Source organism: Heliangelus exortis, chromosome 10 (assembly GCF_036169615.1).
Source record: "Heliangelus exortis chromosome 10, bHelExo1.hap1, whole genome shotgun sequence".
NCBI lineage: Eukaryota > Metazoa > Chordata > Aves > Apodiformes > Trochilidae > Heliangelus > Heliangelus exortis.
In genome coordinates this window covers 12,508,875-12,524,262 of record NC_092431.1, presented here as the reverse complement: position 1 = coordinate 12,524,262, position 15,388 = coordinate 12,508,875, and the positions used below count along the sequence as shown (strand labels likewise).

Sequence of the window (15,388 nt, the reverse complement as noted above, 5' to 3'; positions counted from 1 at the left end):
CAGCAAGAGTGGTTGTATGGAAATTCATGTCAGCACACAGAGGTTGTTACATAGCCCAGTTTGTTGTCACATTGCTGTCTGTGGGTTTATTAAGGAAACTGCAAATGAAACCTCATGTCTGCCCAGTGTGGTGGTGGTGTGCTCTGTTTTTATAAAGCATTTCGGTCCTGTTTTGATCTGAAATTTGACCAAGAATGATGTATTCCTGAAAAACAATTGCTGTTAATATGAAAAGTCTTGGCAGTCTGTTGAGATTTCCCTCTGGAAAAGGGGAAACATAACCTCCATTTTCAAAAAGAAAAAAAAAGGAAGACCCAGGTAACTACAGGGCAGTCAGTCTCACATCTGTGCCTGGCCAGATCATGGAGCAGATCCTCCTAAAGACTCTGCTAAGGCACATGGAAAAAAAAAGAGGTTGGCTGGTGACAGCTGACATGTCTTCACTGGAGACAAATCTTACCTGCCAAATTTGATGGCCTTTTATAATGGCGTCACTGTGTCAGAACTGTATCAGAGGGAGAGCAACTGATGTCATCTACCTGGACTTGTGCAAAGTGTGTTTGATACTGTCTCACACAACATTCTGGTATGTAAACTGGAGTGATGTGGATTCAATGGATGTACCACTTGGTGGATAAGGAACTATGGTCACACTTAAAGAGTTGTGGTCAATAGTTCAGTGTCAAAATGGAGATCAGTCATGAATGGTGTTCTTCAAGGTCAGTAATGGAACCAGTGCTGTTTAATACCTTTGATGGCAACATGGACAGCAAGTTCACTGATGACACCAAACTGTGTGGTATGGTTGATGTGATGGAGGGAAGGGATACTATCCAGAGGGAACTTGACAGGCTTGAGTGGAGAGCTTGTGCAAACTGCATGAAGTTCAGCAAGGCCCAGTGCAAGGTCAGGGAGAAGCCCAAAGACAAATACAGGCTGAGTGGAGATCATATCAAACACAGCTCTGAGAAGAAGGACTTGGGGGTGGTGGTGGACCAGAAGCTTAACAAGAGCCATCAATGTGCACCTGTAGCCCAGAAACCAACTGTGTCCTGGGCGGCATCAAAAGAAGCAGAGACAGTGGTCGAGGGAGAGGATTCTCCTCCTCTTCTCTGCTCTTGTGAGACCCCAGTTGGAGTACTGTGTCCAGTTCTGGAGTCCCCAATATAAGAAGGACATGGGGCTATTGAAATGATTCCAGGGGAGGGCTGCAAAGATGATCAAAGGGTTGGAGCACCTCCCCTGTGAAGCCAGGCTGAGGAAGTTGGGGTTGTTCAGCCTGGGCAACAGGAAACTTTGGGGAGATCTTGTGGCAGCCTCTCAGTACCTGAAGGGGGCCTGCAAGAAAGGTGGGGGGGAACTTTTTAGAAGGGTATGCTGTGGTAGGATAAGAGGTGATGGCCTTAAGCTGCAAGTGGGAACATTTTGATTAGACATTAAAAGGAAAATTTTTGCTATGAGGGTGATAAGACACTGGAAAAGGCTGCCAAGAGGAGTTGTGGATGCCCCCTCCCTTGCAGCGTTGAAGGTCAGGTTGGATGGGGCTTTGAGCAACTTGGTCTAGTAGGAGGATTCCCTGCCCATGCAGGGGGGGTTGGAACTGGATGATCTTTAGGGTCCCTTCCAACCCAAACCATTCTGTGATTCTATGCTCAGAGCGTGTTTGCACATGCTGTGCTCCACTTCTTGGTATATTTCTTGCCAACAGTTCTAACCTCTGGCTCTTATTTCCTCTTAGCCTTTGTGTTTTTTAATTAGATGAAATTCAGTTGTTTCACAGCTTTCTCACCCATCTAGGGTGAGACACATCTAGGGAATAATGTTTCGGGTTTTTTGCCTGGAAACATCCTGCAGTTGTTTGCTGTGGTGGGAAAAAGTTAGTATCTCACAGCATCATGTGTTTGCTCTCCCACAAATAATTTTATCAAGGGGTCTTGTAATAAAGTAATCAATACTCTCACTTGAAAAATTATTTCTGGTTAAGAAAGAGGGCCTTTCCTAGGTGTAGCTCTTGAATAAACTTGTTTTATTTTTAAGTGACTTAATCTTGTCATTTTCCAGTCTTCTGGGTATCCCTGCTGAAGCCACTTGAAGCAGTGTAGAGGCCTTCATTCCCCTTGATTTCTCTGCAGGAAAAATATGGCAGCAGGTAAAGATATCCCCTTCTTTCTTACTGAGGAGTTTGGCAACTTCCTTTGCTTCACTTAGCTCAGTTCATTCTTCTGTTCAATGCAGCAGTTAAGGTGCGACATACTGGAGGTCAGGTAAGGGTCAGGTCTTTACTGCCTTCATGACTTAGATGGGTAAGTGCTGCAGAAAATGTTCCCCTCATCCCCAGCCCACTCTCTGGTACAGAGCTGAGCAAAACTGAGTGCAGTGGAACAGGAATCTTTCAGGGGGTTTTGTTGTTTGCTTGTCCCATATGGGCTTTTGCACATAGAGAGCATCTTTGAAAGGCTGAAATTTGACACAGGTATTTGAGCTGCATTTTTTAGCTGCTTTTTGCAGTTTTTCATTAAGTCTTCTTAGCCACATGGTCAGCCTCAGTGCTTTCTCAGTTGTCAGCTGAGAGAAGGAGCAATGATTTTTGCAATACTTTCAGCACAGGGCTTTTTGTCTCACAGAGGATAGATATACCTAGTTGTCATAAGCCTGGGCTTACTGTGTCCTGCAGGATGCTGAGAACCATGATGGATGCTGCACTGAAGACACCAGAGATTGTGTCTTGGGGTGGCACTGCAAATTTCCTCAGCAGAATTGAGCAAATAATTGTTTGGTAGTTGTGGATGCTGCTGCTGTTTGTACAAGCCCTTCCTTCTTTTGAGTGTTACTGCTTAGGTACCTCCCTGGCTGTGCAAAGATGGAAATAGAGGAAAGCACACTCCACTGAGCATTCTCTGATTTAAGTTCGCACTTTGTGAATCTGAGCATTAACTGGTGTTTCCATGTGTTGGTGCTGGTATTGGGCAATTCATTTCACAGCATTGTACATTTTAGTACATGTCATATGTGCTTACTGCATCCTGCACTAATAGCTCAGCACCACTACAAAACCCACCAGTTTAGTCCAGGAGCAGAGCAAACTGTGAGCCTGAAACCCTTTGGCTGAGCAAACTCAGAATGTCTTACTTTACTGATTCAACTCTGAAACTGTGGTCTGTCCCTTCCTCCCCGCAATCCACATAATCCCATTTGCAGTCATAAAGCATTTTAGTGACTTGTATCTGCTGATAGCTTGAGCAGAGGCAGGACTGAACTTGCTTTGTTCTAACTTGATCTGTTATGGTTCTGACACTCATTCCAGCCTGACTGAAAATGCAAGACTTTATTTCCTGTGAAGCAAGCACATCTCCTTTGTTATCTTAATCATAGAATCATATAACAGTTTGGGTTGGAAAGGACCATACAATTTGTCTGGTTCCAACCCCCCTGCATGGGCAGGAACTCCTCCCACTAGACCATTTTGTTCAAACCCTCATCCAACCTGGCCTTCAACACTCCCAAGGAGGGGGAATTGAGAACTCCCTCTGGGCAATATGTTCCAGTGTCTCACCACCCTCATAGTGAAGAATTTATTAATGTCTAAATGTCTCCTCTTCCAGTTTAAAACCACTACCCCTTGTCCAGTCACTACACCCCCTCACAAAGGGTCCTTCACGATCTTTCCTGTGGGCCCCTTTAAGTACTGGATGGCTGTGCTCTTGTCCATGAAGCAGAGATGTAAATGAAGATGCTGAGGTGAGTGGCATCCCTCTAAATGGCTGAGCTAAATGCCCTAGAGGGCATCAACCAGCTGTTCCTAGTTTAGGAACAGGATGCCAGAACTGAATGCCTCTGCACAGTAGTGCCCTGAAAATAAATATACAAGCTCCCCCATGGCAGGGTCATAAAATAATGTAAAGATGTATGTACCTAGTCCCTCCAGCCTATCATCCTCCTTCAGACAGTGAACACCCAGATAGGACACAGCACCACGACAGACTGCTGACAGGAACTCCCAAGAGGTTTTTGGCTTTCAGCTGTCTCCAGCTCTGGTGTTTTGGTTTTATCCTAGCCAACAAGTAAGCACCACACAACTGCTCACTCAGTCCCCTCCACCCTAGTGAGATGGGGAAGAGAACTGGAAGGATAAAAGTGAGAAAACTCATGGGTTGAGATAAAGGCAGTTTAACAGGTAAAGCAAAAGCCACATGTGCAAGCAAAGCAAAATAAGGAATTCGTTCACTGCTTCCCATCACAGGTGTTCAGCCATCTCCAGGAGAGCAGGGCTTCATCATCCGTAATAGTTACTTGGAAAGACAAACACCATCACTCCTAACATTCCCCCCTTCCCCCTTCATCCCCCAGCTGAGCATACATCTTTGTCTGTTGGGATCAGCTGTCCTAATCGTGTCCCTGCACAGCTTCTTGTGGAACTGCAGCCTGCTTGCTGGTGGAGTGGGGTGAGAGCAAGAAAAGGCTCTGTGTGAGCACTTCTAAGCAGTAACACAAACATCCCAGTATTATCCACATTTTCCAGCACAAATCCAAAACATAGAATCATAGAATCGTATGGGTTGGAAGGGACCTCTGAGATCATCAAGTCCAACCCCTGATCCACTACCGCTGCAGTTCCCAGACCATGGCACTAAGTGCTACATCCAGTCTCTTTTTAAATATCTTCAGGGACAGAGAATCCACCTCTTCCCTGGGCAGCCCATTCCAGTGTTTGATCAGCCTCTCCGTAAAGAAATTCTTACTAGTATCCAACCTAAACCTCCCCTGGCACAACTTGAGACCATGCCCTGTTGTCTTGCTGATAGTTGCCTGGGAAAAGAGACCAACCCCACCTGGCTACAACCTCCTTTCAGGTAGTTGTAGAGAGTGATGAGGTCTCCCCTGAGCCTACTCTTCTCCAGGCTGAACAGCCCCAGTTCCCTCAGCCTCACCTCATAGGACTTGTGCTGGAGTCCCTTCACCAGCCTGGTTGCCCTCCTTTGGACCCGCTCCAGGACCACAATATCCTTCCTGAACTGACGGGCCCGGAACTGGACACAGTACTCAAGGTGTGGCCTCACCAGTGCTGAGTACAGGGGCAGAATCCCTTCCCTGGACCTGCTGGTGACGCTGTTCCTGAGCCAGGCCAGGATGCCATTGGCCTTCTTAGCTACCTGGGCACACTGCTGGCTCATGTTCAGCTTCCTGTCAGTCCAGACTCCCAGGTCCCTTTCTGCCTGGCTGCTCTCAGCCACTCTGTGCCCAGCCTGTAGCGCTGCATGGGGTTGTTGTGGCCAAAGTGCAGGACCCGGCACTTGGCCTTGTTGAACCTCATCCCATTGGAATCAGCCCAACTCTCCAGTCTGTCCAGGTCCCTCTGCAGAGCCCTCCTGCCTTCCAAATGATCAACACTCATCCCCAGCTTAGTGTCATCTGTGAATTGGCTGATGATGGACTCAATCCCCTCATCTAAATCATGGATAAAGATATTAAACAGAACTGGGCCCAACACTGATCCCTGGGGGACACCACGGCCGCCAACTGAATGCAGCCCTGTTCACCACCACTCTCTGGGCCCAGCCCTCCAGCCAGTTCCTAACCCAGCACAGAGTGCCCCTGTCCAAGCTGTGGGCCGACAGCTTTTTCAGGAGAATGCTGTGGGAGATGGTGTCAAATGCCTTGCTTAAGTTCAGGTAGACCACATCCACAGCCTTCCCCTCATCCACCAGGCGGGTCACCTGATCATAAAAGGAGATCAGGTTGGTCAGACAGGACCTGCCCTTCCTAAACCCGTGCTGGCTGGATCTAATCCCTTGCCCATCCTGCAGGTGCTGTGTGATTGCCCCCAGGATGATCTGCTCCATAACCTTGCCAGGCACTGAGGTCAGGCTGACAGGCCTGTAGTTTCCCGAGTCCTCCTTCCAGCCCTTTTTGTGGACTGGCATGACATTTGCCAACATAACCCCATACTAGCTACTCTGAAGAAAATAAACTTCTCCAGCTAACATCAGCACACCTGGAACATGTCCTATCTGTCCATTCTCTGTGGGCACTGGCAGGAGCAGTGTGATGGGCTGGCTGGCTGCAAATGTGGTGTCCCTCAGGATATCTGTAGCCAATAACCCTTTTAGAGGAACATCAGAGAGGGGCTTGTTGCTGCTACCATCTGGGGAAGGAGCTGGAGGTGGTACTGCTGGTGCAGCACCTGGTCTCTCTCCTCTCACCCCACCATGCTTTCTGTGCAGAATGACATCTACGAGTGGAGTCGAGACCACCGTGTGCACCACAAGTACTCAGAGACAGATGCGGACCCACACAATGCCCGCCGTGGCTTCTTCTTCTCCCACATTGGTTGGCTGTTTGTGCGCAAGCACCGTGATGTCATAGAGAAGGGGAAGAAGCTGGATTTCACAGACCTGTTGGATGATCCTGTTGTCAGGTTCCAAAGAAAGTAAGTGGTAATTCTGGGCCCTTGTGGAAGGCAGGGTGGAACGTTCCCTCCACCTGGTTGTAGTTATGGCTCATTGCTTCTTTTTATCTTTCCCTTTTCTCTCCCAAGATATCCCTGCCGCCTTGACTGCAAGCATTAGGATTGCTGACTCTCTGGTCCCCACCATTGCCATGTGGCTGATGCTTGCTGACTGTCTTTGCAGGCTCTGCTGCAGAAACAGTGAGCCCTGTTCTTGTCCCCTGCTTTTCAGAAAAGACAGGACTGGTTGTGAAAACAGACACGGGAGAACTTGCTGCGTGGGATCTTGGCCTTCTCCTTTGATCACCGAAATAGAGATTGCTGTAATCATTGGGTTAATCATTGCTGTAATCACTTAAGTGCCTTAATGAAGTGTACATCTCACTCTGCAAGCTCATCTTTGGCACCCGTGGCCTAGTGCTTCCTCTCCTGAGACTGTCATCACCAGATTAATTATCTCCCTTGTGAATTAGCACAGACCTAGATCAGTTTGCTACACACTCGGCAGGAGGCAGGAATGCTTCATCCTCTGTGTGAGCATGTGTATTTTAGGAACAAGACAACAGTCCCTGCCTGCAAGCATTTAATCCAGTTACTTCAGCATATCACATGAGGTTGTTTCTGAGTGTTTTAAGGGTGAGGGAGCAGTCAGTTGAGTCCAGAAATCAGAAATTTCTGTTTTGCATTAAAGAAATCCATCTACTAGCAGAATTACTGCTGCATAGGAAGAGCTTCAGGAGTGAGCAATTCACTGGCCTCTAGGTACTGTTGCTTTTATGGGTTTCTCAGTTGGCAGTGCCTGTTTGCAAAGGCTCCTTTGCAGTTTGCTGCAGCACATCTTGGTTGTGTTACTATGAAGACAACAGCATGCCATGAGAAGCAGGCTCTGTTGCTTTGGTTATGCTGAAAATGTTATGCACTGAAGCAGTATGCTTTCTGCATGGAAATTAGTCTTAGCAAATCTCTGTTTTGGATTTGATATTAAGACTTACCTTGTCTTACCTGGGAAGAAACATTTAAGTTTCTCCTTTCTATAAGGTTGAAGTGTTGTTGTTTTTGACAATGTGGAAAACCTGTCAGGCCGTATAAGTAAGAATCATAATAAACTCTTTGTCTTGTTTTGTTTAAGGACAGATTGTTATCTTTGCTGAACTTAGTGGTGCTGGAGAGCTGTTCATGAGGTACCACTCAATCAGTTTAAAACCACATCACTTCAGCTGAAATCACAGTACTGCTTCTGGTATGACTGACAACAAAATATACCCTCTGTGAATAATGAAGCAATAATCTTGCATGTGATGTGAGAGGCTCACAGGTGAAATGTATTCATGAGAGTTTCCATGTGATGAAAGCAGCACAGTTCTCCCCACATGTATTGAGGCATTAGTTCCCCTGAACTCCAGGTAAGATTCTTATTCCAGGGTGGGTCAAAGGATGACAGAAAAAACGTAGTCAGGTGTTAATTCAGACGTGACATCTCATGTCTTCATCAAAGACCTCACTCTGAGCTTCTTGCCTCTCACAGCATCATTTTAATTGGTGCTTGATAAGCTTTTTTCATGTTTTATTTTACTAAAGTAAGAGAGGCTTTAAACTTTGAAGGCATTTTCTGGACTGGAAAGTATATTTCTACTCTAGCTCTACCTAAATTCTGGTCTTGAACTGATAAGGTTTGCAAACCTTATCCACAGCCTGGTTCAGAAGTCAGTCAGAGGAGTGGGAAATGATCTGTCATTTTTGGTGAAGAATGGAGACAGTTGCCTTTGGAAAGCCATGGTTCAGGTAAGTGAAGACAGAGTTCTGTGACAGAGATGAGGAGACGCTTTCTTTTTGCCATGTTGCTGAAGAGCTACAAATCTCTTTCTGTAGCCCAGCACGTGAGGCACAACCCCCAAGCAACAACAAAAAAAAATCAAAGAACTTGCAAGGAAAGAGATTAGTTTATTTCATATGCGGGATGGTCAAAACTAGCTGCTGGAAATTTTCTTCCTTCTGAAAACATTGCTAGTATTAGCATTTTTCCAATATTCTTGAGTTTTAATGAAAATTGTTTGGGTTTTTCTTTTTATCAAACCAAATTGGCAGCTCTTCCTAACTGAAAAATTTACAGCAAATGGAAAATTTAATAAGCCAAACTGTTCTTCCTCCTCTGTTCCAGAAAACAACAAAAGAAGGGGTCTATTTTAAACTTGCCATATAGGCCCAAATAAGATGGTTTCTACACCCTCTTCACCTCAGCCTACTGCTCCAGTTTCATGTGTCAGCTTGCTTTGATGATGATCCCATGAAATTACTGTGGGCTGTAATAAATCTGAGTTTCAGGAGGTGGAAGGGCTGAACAGGGAAGATGGGGCCTTCTTTCCTCTCATGTTGAGGACTCAAGTAGGTGGCTTCCAAGCTGTACTACTTTGCTGCTCTCCACTTCTGAGCACCTCCATTCTCCACTTAGAGTAATTTATTTCCTGTCTTGCTTTTGGCTTTGCCTCCCTGCTTATTACTGAGTCTCTCCCTTTTTCCACTTGCCTTGGATTAATTCTCCCAGCATGACTTTTCTCTTTGCTTCTCCTGCTATGGTCTCTGTTCTTCACCTTTGTGCTGCCTGCATCGTACACTCTCTTCCCTGCCTCGCCTGAGCATGTGGCTTTAGCTGTACTTTAGCTTTCCTGTTTGTTCTCAGACTTTCAGCTTCCTCCCTCCCTATTTTGCACTGCACACTGACTGCCACCACTGTTGGAGCTCACTCTGCAGCACTGGTATAGAAAGGCTCCTGCCCTGTGCTGCAGGTTTCCTTCTGATCTGAATGGGGGGGAAGTTTTTGCTGGCTCTTAGCCCAGGGCTTTTCCTGTCCCAGAGCCAGACCCTAGGTGCAGGATGTGCAGCAAGCTCTGTGCTTCTCCACTCCCACATTTTAATTCTGGGCCGGCAATTAACCAAATGACAGATGGTGTCTGATAAAGAGGAGAGAGAATAAGGGAGAGAGACTTATGGGCTGGAAACTAAACTACACAGCTTTAATGAAAATATTAATGATAAAAAAGGAAAAATAATTAAATATATAGAAATGTACAGAAAAACGATACCAGGTTCCTCCCTCCTTCCCCCAGTAACATGTCAGCACTGAGACTGCAGGGCAGCCCTGGGAAAGTCCAAGCTGGACTCCTGGAGTCAGCAGCAGTCAGGAGCTGGAAGCAGGAACACAGATTCAGGCTGACACGGATCAGGACCACAGGCAGATGAACAGAAGGAATCCTCCCAGGATGCCAAAGCAAACAGGGACAGGTGAAGAAGGCCAGAAGGAAGAGTGAAGAAGAAGGGTCTTGACCCTTGTGATCCCTGAAATTCACACCAAGTATGATGCGTGCGGGATGGAATACTCCCTTTGATCATTTTTGGTCACCTGTCTTGTCTGCTCCTCCCTAGAGGAGGATTGCTGGTGTGACCCTTTCACTCCCTTTCTCTTTCTAGACCTCGGAAATGAGGAGTGGCCTTGGTTCTGCAGACCATTCTCTGGCTGTAACTATAAACATTGAGCATTACCAGTCCTAGAAGCAGACACTGACTGAGCAACTTGCTGTCAATTTCAGCCAGTGCAACTACTTACAAGGGACTTAGCTGAAAGCAAAATGACAGGACAGAAATTTAACTTTCTCCTGGCCCAAACCAGGACATCCACCTTTAAAGGTGCTTAACGTAGGATTTTTGCTTTGAGACTGAGTCTCAGTTGTTCAGCTCCAGTGTAACCTGATGCTTTGGGGGTTCATGTTGGCTTATCGTTTTGAATTGAACTTTGAAAAATTATGCCATTATTGTGGACGTTTGAAATGTTCCCTGCTTCCCCAGTTTTGGACCCAGCCCAGGTTATGCCAGGGGTTTCTGGCACACCCTTGTCTCTGGGGATCCAGCCCTACTTCACCCCAGCTATCATTCCCACCCTGATAATGGTGTCCTTTTCTTTCCCCACAGGTATTACAAGAGTTCAGTTGTGCTGATGTGTTTTGTGATCCCTACCTTTGTACCATGGTATCTCTGGGGTGAGAGTCTGTGGAATGCCTACTTCCTTGCCTCCATACTGCGGTACACCATCTCCCTCAATGTCACCTGGCTGGTCAACAGTGCTGCTCACATGTATGGCAACCGCCCTTATGACAAGTATATCAACCCCAGGCAGAACACGTTTGTCACTCTGGGAGCTATTGGTAAGTGCTGTAGCCCTGGATATATGCTGTAGCTTTGCAGACTCAGAATGTCATCCCATCCTGTTTCACCTTGATGAGGGCTTTAGACACCACTTGGAGCCAGGGCTGTGAGGAGGCTAGATCTTGCACATCCTAGAGGACGGGTCCCTTGTTCTACTAATGGTGCCCACTCTGAAATAATGTCATGTAGTGTCTTGTAGAGACTGTCATGTAGTAGATACGTGTTCACAGTAACGATCCTCTCTTCTCAGCAGTCAGCTGGGACAACACAGCAGAAATTAGTGATTCTGCTTCATACTTGGTTATGTGTCTTCCCTCTTGAAGCAGTCATTTTATTCCCTTGAGTGTAAGGAGTGGGACATAGCCCTTCATACTGGGAGGAAGACCAAAATACTGAAATTGAGTCAATTGTGGGTCTGCCTCAGAGGTTTCCTATAGTCAGGGGTGGAGTGTAACTTGCACTGGGTTCAGGACTTAGGAAATGAGCACTGAAATATCCCACCTAGGTGAGTTCATAAGTTCAGAAATGTGCCAGCAGTGTAGTCTTTAAATTTTTTCTCTGTTTTTCAGGCGAGGGATTCCACAACTACCACCATACCTTCCCATTTGACTACTCAGCCAGTGAGCTGGGCTTGAAGTTCAACCCTACCACCTGGTTCATTGACTTCATGTTCTGGTTAGGGTTGGTCACTGACCGGAAGCAGGCTCCAAAGGAGATGATCCAGGCTCGCAAGGAAAGGACTGGAGATGGCAGTGCTTGAAAAGTAATACTTTTCTGTGCCAATGCTGTCATACATGTGGGTGGGTGTGCATTCACCCCCGTGCCTGTGGTGGATTTATTTTCCTCTGGGTAAAATTATTTTTTTTCAGATCAGTTGAGCCGAATAATTTCCCCAGGAACAGATTTGGTACCAGCTCTTTTTCTGTATTGGCTGTCTTATGTCCAAACTTGAGTGTAAAAATGCTATATATTATTTAATCTTATAGTTAGCAGGAGAGAGATTAGATTTTGTCTGCAATTTGCTTGTTCATGGTAAACATTGGAGGAGCTAACCTTTCCTGCAGTTAGGGGAGATTTTTGTTTGTACTATTAATCAAAGGTGCTTTTGAGACACATCTCCCTGAGGGGATGGGGCAGGCCCCAATGTGCTGTTTAGAGTACAGTCTAATGGACAGGACAGTAACAGCATTGATGAAAAACAGGATGTCCAAAGGGAAAAATCAGCTTAAATTTATTTAGATGTTAGTTTGAAAACCTGTGTTCTTTTTGGTAGCCCTGTTAGCCATCCCAGTGTGCTGCTGTGAATAGGAAAAAAATAAATATGAAACCCATTTATCGCTGAGCAGGCTTTTGTGTTGAAGATTAGTCTCTATATGGGCCAGAATACCAATTAATGCTGTGTTGAGATGATTCCTTTGTTGTCACACATACATTGTAATTTGTAAATGTGTACACCTCAACCATGTCTTAAGCCAAATAAAGCTTCATCTTCAGTGTTTGATGACCTGAGTTATACTCTAATCAGTCATGGCCATCAATGCATGCATATTTTACCTCCTTTAGCATAAGAAGCCTTTTAATTTCTTCTTCTGCCATTGACTAGCAGGTCTTAAAGAACTGACCTTTATCTAAGTCAGGGTATCTACTATTATTTCAGCTGCATGCAACATCCATTGGTTTCTGAGCAAAAATATAAAAACAGTTACATAGCTTCTGAATTTTAACAGTTGCCTTGTTTAAAATCAAAAAAGGAAAAAAAAATTTAATGGAGCATGTGGAAATATATATAGCCCTTTGTGTTACATGTTAGCCAGTGCAAGGGAAAGAATTTGTACTGTAAGCACTGGAGCACTTTTGAAGATAATGGGCATGATTTCCATTTATAAGAAGGTCATTGCCTTGTCCCTTGGAGAGGGTGTGCCAGTTTTCCAGCTGCATGACTCTACACCCTGGGCAAGACAGGGATGTCAAGATAACAGAAACTATTTCCCAGATAGATGTAGAACTGGAAAAGAAATATTTTTTCTGTTTTTTAAATGATGCCATGTAATATAAAAGAGTTGTCTTTATTCTGTATTTTATTCAGCAGGTGTTTTAACAGTGTTACTTTGCCATTATTGATGTGTAAACTCTTGAGTGATTTACAATAAACAGTTACAAGTTAGACTAACCACTGTGCTTTATTTTCAAAGGTATCCTAAAGGGCTTTTTGCATCACACATCTGAATTACAGCAGTGTTTCTCTTGGCTTTTTCAGCTATTCACTTGGTCCAGCAGTTCCAAAGTACCTTTATAATTTCTGGCTTCCTCATCAAGTGGAAGAGTAGTATTGGCAAACAGAAGGGCACCAAGACATTTTATTATTTTGGGTTTAGTGACCAAGCTGATAGAGGGGGAAAAAGAAAATTCAAGCTGACATGAGCCTGGAAGGAGACTGTGGAAGTTTTTCCATGTGAAAATCCCACTTTAACAGCAAAACAATAGCAGAAGTGTCAAGTGTTTTGTTTAGATTTTACTATAAGTTCCTCTTTCTGCTGAGATGTATCTGAAGACATGGGTGTTGCACTAGAAGTCATGTTTTGACATACATTTATCTGGAGTAGGGGCTGTTTGACAGACACAGGAATTGCACCCAAGGAGGAAACATCACCCCACCAGCCCCTGCAATACCTGTGGGAGTGGGTGGAAACGGTCTGGGAGCTGTCTGGCATGCTGCTTAGAGAGACAGCTCTGTTGCTTCCTTCTTTGTGCACTTGACAGGCAGCTGGAGAGTAGCAAAAATCCTTGGAAACCTGCATTCAGAATTACGTGGGTGATGGATTTGAACTCAATTTGAACTTCATTCTTTTGTAACCACTGTTATTTGGATTTCCTTAATCTGATTCATGTCAAGTACATGGTGTACAAAAAAATAACTGGCCCTGCAAAGAGGTACATGCCATTCTGAATCTCTCTGACTACCTCAAATTACAAGATAATATTACTTTTTTTCCCTGTGGGTTTAAGACTTAAGCAGCAACAGCAGTTCCAGTGGGACTCAGGTATCTGAGATTTTGAAATCACTGGCAAGTTACCTATTATTTTGAAAAACTGGAATGATGGAACACCAGAAAAGGAAAAGCTCTTCCATTAAAATATCTTGCAGCTTGTACTACCTGAAGTAGTGCATTTCTGTAGATGCACATGGTAGACAAAAAACGTCATTTAGCCTTTGTAGGAAGACTTGGATTTTTTTAAAAGAATGCCTTGAATTATAGTAAACCAAGTAATAATTCTATGCATTTCCTTTTTTACTTATTTGTTTTTTGGGTTTTTTTTTTTTTTTTTGCATGGTTGTTTTGATTTGGTTATTTTTTGGAAATAATTTTGGCTATGTTCTCTAGTGTGGTCTCCCCTTAATAAGATGTAGAAACTCTGAGAGACAGAAAGGGCCCCAGCAGCCTTCCAGGGCAGGATCTACCCCCAGCTGCATGCAGTGATGTAGAAGGTTGTAAAGCCTTTGTAAGGTGGATGCCAAGGCATGAATTACACTTGTTTCTGTGGTCTTTGCCTTCTCTCCTACTGGTCCAGTAGTCAAGGATGCTGCTAGTTCTTTCTGAGCTGTGCAGAAGTATTGAGGGACTGCAGTTTGCTGTAGGCTGGTCAAGGCAAGAATACATAACTGTCAATTTTTTCTAACACCTGATTGACAGTGCCTGATGTTCTTTTGTCTCTAACTCCGTTCTGGGCATGTTGAACCATCTGGAACAACACCACATGGAACTAAGAACAAGAGGTATTTGTATGGTGTCCCATGCAGTGTTGTACTGAATATTTCCAGGCTCCCAGCTTTGGCACACAGCAGGGACTAGAGCTGTGTTACCCTTTTGCCCAGAAATGGTGGAGCCCTTAGAAAATACTGTTGGTTCAGGAGTCCTTCTTCCACAGCAGAATCTCTCAGGCAGGTCACTTGCATTCTGTCATGGGGTGGTTCAAGGACACGTTACACCTGCCCTGGGACTTGGCAGAATCATTAAGGAGGATTTCAGCTGTAACTTACAGTATATACTTAGCTGCACAAATATTGATGAAACCCATGAGGTTTCAAAACACAACCCTTGGGGTGTGACATGAGGTGTAGCTGGCTACAGAGGCGCTCCATCTAATGTGCCAGGCCATCGAATCCACACAATCCAATAAATTCGGTTGTCCCTCTCCTCCACCTGGCTGGAGGCAGGGCACCTCTAAGCTTGAGCACATACAACATTGTCAGTACATGCATTACTGGGGTTTGCATCCCCAGTACTCACACCTGATGTACAGGGATCTTGAGTCACCAGCATACTTGAACTGAGTAACTCCACACTAGAGATTTGAGCAGCCTTCTTTTTAGAAGGACCTCCTTTTGCCTTCGCCTTACTCAGCAACTTAAATACTTGGTCCTGTAGGACAGCAGTAGGCTTCTGATCCCACTTTTTCATGTCCTCTCCATACTCACTCAGGAGTGCCCATAGGATTCCTCTTACTGAATTCTGTTTCTCTTGATTCTGTCTCATAGGAGGGTGTTTCCTCTTAATGGCTGCAATGTGGTGTCCCCCTCTTATCTTAGGAAAAAGGGGTGAATACGGTTTCTCAGCTGTTCTCTTTACAGCTGAGACCCAGGCCTGACAAGGGGCCGTGACAGCATCTTCACATTCTCATGCTGTTTTAATTACATCACCCATAATTCCATCCATATCTCCAGGAACCCATAGCATTACTGATAGT

The 15,388-nt window shown here is 45.0% G+C and overlaps 1 protein-coding gene across 2 annotated transcripts in view; it reads left to right on the top strand.

The window, feature by feature from the left end:
- The window catches only part of SCD5 (stearoyl-CoA desaturase 5), a 38,997-nt gene extending 26,185 nt beyond the window's left edge, over positions 1 to 12,812 (top strand). For both annotated transcript variants that reach the window (XM_071753557.1, XM_071753558.1), the window contains 3 exons: positions 6,222 to 6,427; positions 10,409 to 10,641; positions 11,212 to 12,812. In XM_071753557.1, coding sequence (XP_071609658.1) covers positions 6,222 to 6,427; positions 10,409 to 10,641; positions 11,212 to 11,402 — 630 coding nt within the window. In that variant the 3' untranslated portion in view covers positions 11,403 to 12,812. The remainder of the gene's footprint in view (positions 1 to 6,221; positions 6,428 to 10,408; positions 10,642 to 11,211) is intronic.
- The last annotated feature ends 2,576 nt before the right edge of the window (positions 12,813 to 15,388 follow it).